The sequence below is a fragment of the Tupaia chinensis genome, unplaced genomic scaffold (genome assembly GCF_000334495.1).
Source record: "Tupaia chinensis unplaced genomic scaffold, TupChi_1.0 Scaffold000320_1, whole genome shotgun sequence".
Taxonomy (NCBI): domain Eukaryota; kingdom Metazoa; phylum Chordata; class Mammalia; order Scandentia; family Tupaiidae; genus Tupaia; species Tupaia belangeri.
This window is the reverse complement of record NW_006159813.1, coordinates 688,108-689,157: the sequence shown is the minus strand read 5'-3', so window position 1 is coordinate 689,157 and position 1,050 is coordinate 688,108. Positions and strand designations below refer to the sequence as shown.

General features: G+C 62.1%; 1 protein-coding gene across 1 annotated transcript in view; it reads right to left on the bottom strand.

The window, feature by feature from the left end:
* Positions 1-6: 6 nt before the first annotated feature.
* Positions 7-1,050, bottom strand: part of SELPLG (selectin P ligand) — a 9,854-nt gene continuing 8,810 nt past the window's right edge. Inside the window, exon 3 of the mRNA XM_006151581.3 lies at positions 7-1,042. Coding sequence (XP_006151643.1) covers positions 617-1,042 — 426 coding nt within the window. The 3' untranslated portion in view covers positions 7-616. The remainder of the gene's footprint in view (positions 1,043-1,050) is intronic.

Genomic DNA, 1,050 nt, shown 5'->3' with positions numbered 1-1,050 from the left:
AAAGAAAGAAAGAAAGAAAGAAAGAAAGAAAGAAAGAAAGAAAGAAAGAAAGAAAGAAAGAAAGAAAGAAAGAAAGAAAGAAAGAAAGACACCCCAGCCTCACACACTGAGGCCTCACCCAGGGTTCTCCAGAAAGGTACGTGAGAAAGCCCGAGCGGCCCCCAGTCGGAGCAGCGGGAAATGGTGGGGAAGCCATTGCTCTCTGCTCTCTGGCCCGTCTAATCGCCCCTTCCTGTCCAGAGACCATGGCCACCAGCATGGCGGTGGGCGTGGGAACTCAGTCTTCCTTGGTGCATAGGGGTGAAACCAGTGGCCTGGGGGGGAGGTCAGCAGCAGGGAGTGTTAGGGGGACCCAGACCAGGTAGGGACAGGAATGTCCTGGCCTGGAGGTGGCCGTGCTGCGCTAGAGAACAAAGCAGGAGGTGGCCCCAGCCCTGCCTGACTGCTGGACCCTGACTGCTGGACCCTTGGTTCTGTTTGGGGCAGCTGAGGGTCCTTTCCCTAGAGATGCCCGCCCCGGGGGGCTCCAAACCCAGACATGTGGAACTGAGATCTGGAAGCTCCGTGGGGCCTGGTGGGCCCCTCGGGGAGCAAGGAGGCTGATGGGAAGGCGGAGCTAGGGGAGGAAGCTGTGCAGGGTGAGGTCATCCCCGTCACGGTCCTCGCCGGACTCCAGCAGGCCTTGGCTCTTGGCCTTGGGCACGCCCCCGTTGGCCGTGGCGGGGGGCCCCTCGCCTCCTTCGGGCAGCAGGGCCGAGATGCAGACCATCTCCGTGGGGGAGTAATTGCGCACGGGGTACGTGTGGGTCTTGCGGGAGAGGCGGACGGCCAGCACTCCAGTGCACACGAGAAAGACGGTGGCCACCAGGGCCAGGATGAGGATGGCCAGCAGGCACTGCTTCACGGACATGCGGTCGGGGGGCCCTGTGGGGCTGGGGGCCACGGAGCTCCTGGGGGGTAACACCTGCCCCCGGTTTCTCACATCGTCTGACAGATTGTGGGTCGCCCCAGAGGTGTCCTCGTGAGCACCTGAGGGCACGAGAAAGAGTG